This window comes from Austrofundulus limnaeus, unplaced genomic scaffold (genome assembly GCF_001266775.1).
Source record: "Austrofundulus limnaeus strain Quisiro unplaced genomic scaffold, Austrofundulus_limnaeus-1.0 Scaffold422, whole genome shotgun sequence".
Taxonomy (NCBI): Eukaryota; Metazoa; Chordata; class Actinopteri; order Cyprinodontiformes; family Rivulidae; genus Austrofundulus; species Austrofundulus limnaeus.
Genome location: NW_013952824.1, coordinates 20515 through 22478, shown reverse-complemented (window position 1 = coordinate 22478; position 1964 = coordinate 20515). Strand labels below are relative to the sequence as shown.

General features: G+C 53.3%; 1 protein-coding gene across 1 annotated transcript in view; it reads left to right on the top strand.

The window, feature by feature from the left end:
* The window catches only part of LOC106529077 (spectrin beta chain, non-erythrocytic 1), a gene marked incomplete in the record, with an annotated part of 40099 nt that overhangs the window by 20525 nt on the left and 17610 nt on the right, over positions 1–1964 (top strand). Inside the window, 5 exon segments of the mRNA XM_014024412.1 lie at positions 181–368; positions 478–595; positions 672–830; positions 904–1206; positions 1279–1432. Of these exon segments, the coding sequence (XP_013879866.1) occupies positions 181–368; positions 478–595; positions 672–830; positions 904–1206; positions 1279–1432 (922 nt within the window).

The following is a 1964-nucleotide window of genomic DNA, read 5'->3' as shown; positions in this document are numbered from 1 at the left end:
TGACAGATGATTGACAGATGATTGACAGGTAACAGCTGATGACAGATGATTGACAGATAATTGACAGGTAACAGCTGATGACAGATGATTGACAGGTAACAGATGATTGACAGATTTCTCGTCCTCCGGTGGCGAGGCCATAAAGGATCGGCTCTGATACCGGGTCTGTGTCCTGTCCAGGTTCTGGACCACGCCATCGAGACAGAGAGGATGATTGAGAAGTACGAGTCTCTGGCCTCGGACCTGCTGGAGTGGATCGAGCAGACCATCATCATCCTCAACAACAGGAAGTTTGCCAACTCTCTGGTGGGGGTCCAGCAGCAGCTGCAGGCCTTCAACACCTACCGGACTGTGGAGAAGCCTCCAAAGTCAGAACCCTTGTCTTCTGTCCTCTCCTACACCCTGCTGCTCTCATGTCTGTAAGCAGGTAACTCACCTGTCCGGTCAGCTGATCTGAGCTGTGCCCCGCCCCCTCAGGTTTACGGAGAAGGGGAACCTGGAGGTCCTGCTCTTCACCATCCAGAGCAAGATGAGAGCCAACAACCAGAAGGTCTACATGCCTCGTGAAGGAAAACTCATCTCTGACATCAACAAGGTGAGAACGATTGTCCTGACCAATCAGAGGAGGGGTCAGAGGTCACCTTCAGGTTCTCTGCTCCTCCTGTCCACAGGCGTGGGAGCGGCTGGAGAAGGCGGAGCACGAGAGGGAGCTGGCCCTGAGGACCGAGCTGATCCGTCAGGAGAAGCTGGAGCAGCTGGCCAGGCGCTTCGACAGGAAGGCGGCCATGAGGGAGACCTGGCTGAGCGAGAACCAGAGGCTGGTGTCTCAGGTGGGCGGAGCCACACTCACCTGCAGCTCACCTGTCCTCTGACTGCTTCAACCCGCCCACTCTCTGTCTTCAGGACAACTTTGGTTTTGACCTCCAAGCCGTGGAGGCGGCCACCAAGAAGCACGAGGCCATCGAGACGGACATCGCCGCGTACAAGGAGCGCGTCCAGGCCGTGGTTGCCGTGGCCAAGGAGCTGGAGGCGGAGYGTTACCACGACATCAAACGCATCGCAGCCAGGAAGGACAACGTGACGCGGCTGTGGGAGTACCTGCTGGAGCTGCTGAAGGCCCGCAGACAGAGGCTGGAGATGAACCTGGGTCTGCAGAGGGTTTTCCAGGAGATGCTCCACATCATGGACTGGATGGACGAGATGAAGGTCCGCCCATGGCCTGCCACAGGCCCCGCCCCACCCAGACCCCGCCTCTAACTGCTCCTCTGTCTCTTCCAGATGTTGCTGCTGTCTCAGGACTATGGCAAACATCTGCTGGGGGTGGAAGACCTGCTGCAGAAACACGCCTTGGTGGAGGCCGACATCTCCATCCAGGCCGACCGGGTGAAGGCCGTGGTCACCAACGCCAACAGACACTCTGTGTGCGACAGCGGTGAGGGCCACGCCCCGTCCCACTTCCTGTGTCACACCTACACCTGGTCAGGTGTCAGGAAGTTCAAGGATCCACGATTAGTTGTAACATTAGACTTTCTTTGATAAACATTTATTTAAACTGTAAAATAAAGACTAAAAATACTGTAGTTTAGTTTTTATCATTTTTAAAAATATATTTTATCACGGACGGAGCCATTTTATTTACATGCAAAGCATTCTGGGTAAATGACGTGGATAGGTCCTCGGTGTGAGCGAGCTAAACCTGAAGGTTAATCTTGGACAATACAGTATCTGATGATTGGTTCTTTTAAATGAAACCAGAGAGCGTTGCCAGAGAGAAGGTAGAAATGACTCAGCCTAGAACTGGAAATATAGATGGAGGACAACAGAGCTGCTTCATGGAAGAAGAACCTCAGCTTAGCCTGTTAGCCTTCACACTAGCGCCAACACTACATTCACCGGCCACTTTATTAGGTACACCTGTCCAACTACTCGTTAACACTTAATTTCTAATCAGCCAATCACATGGC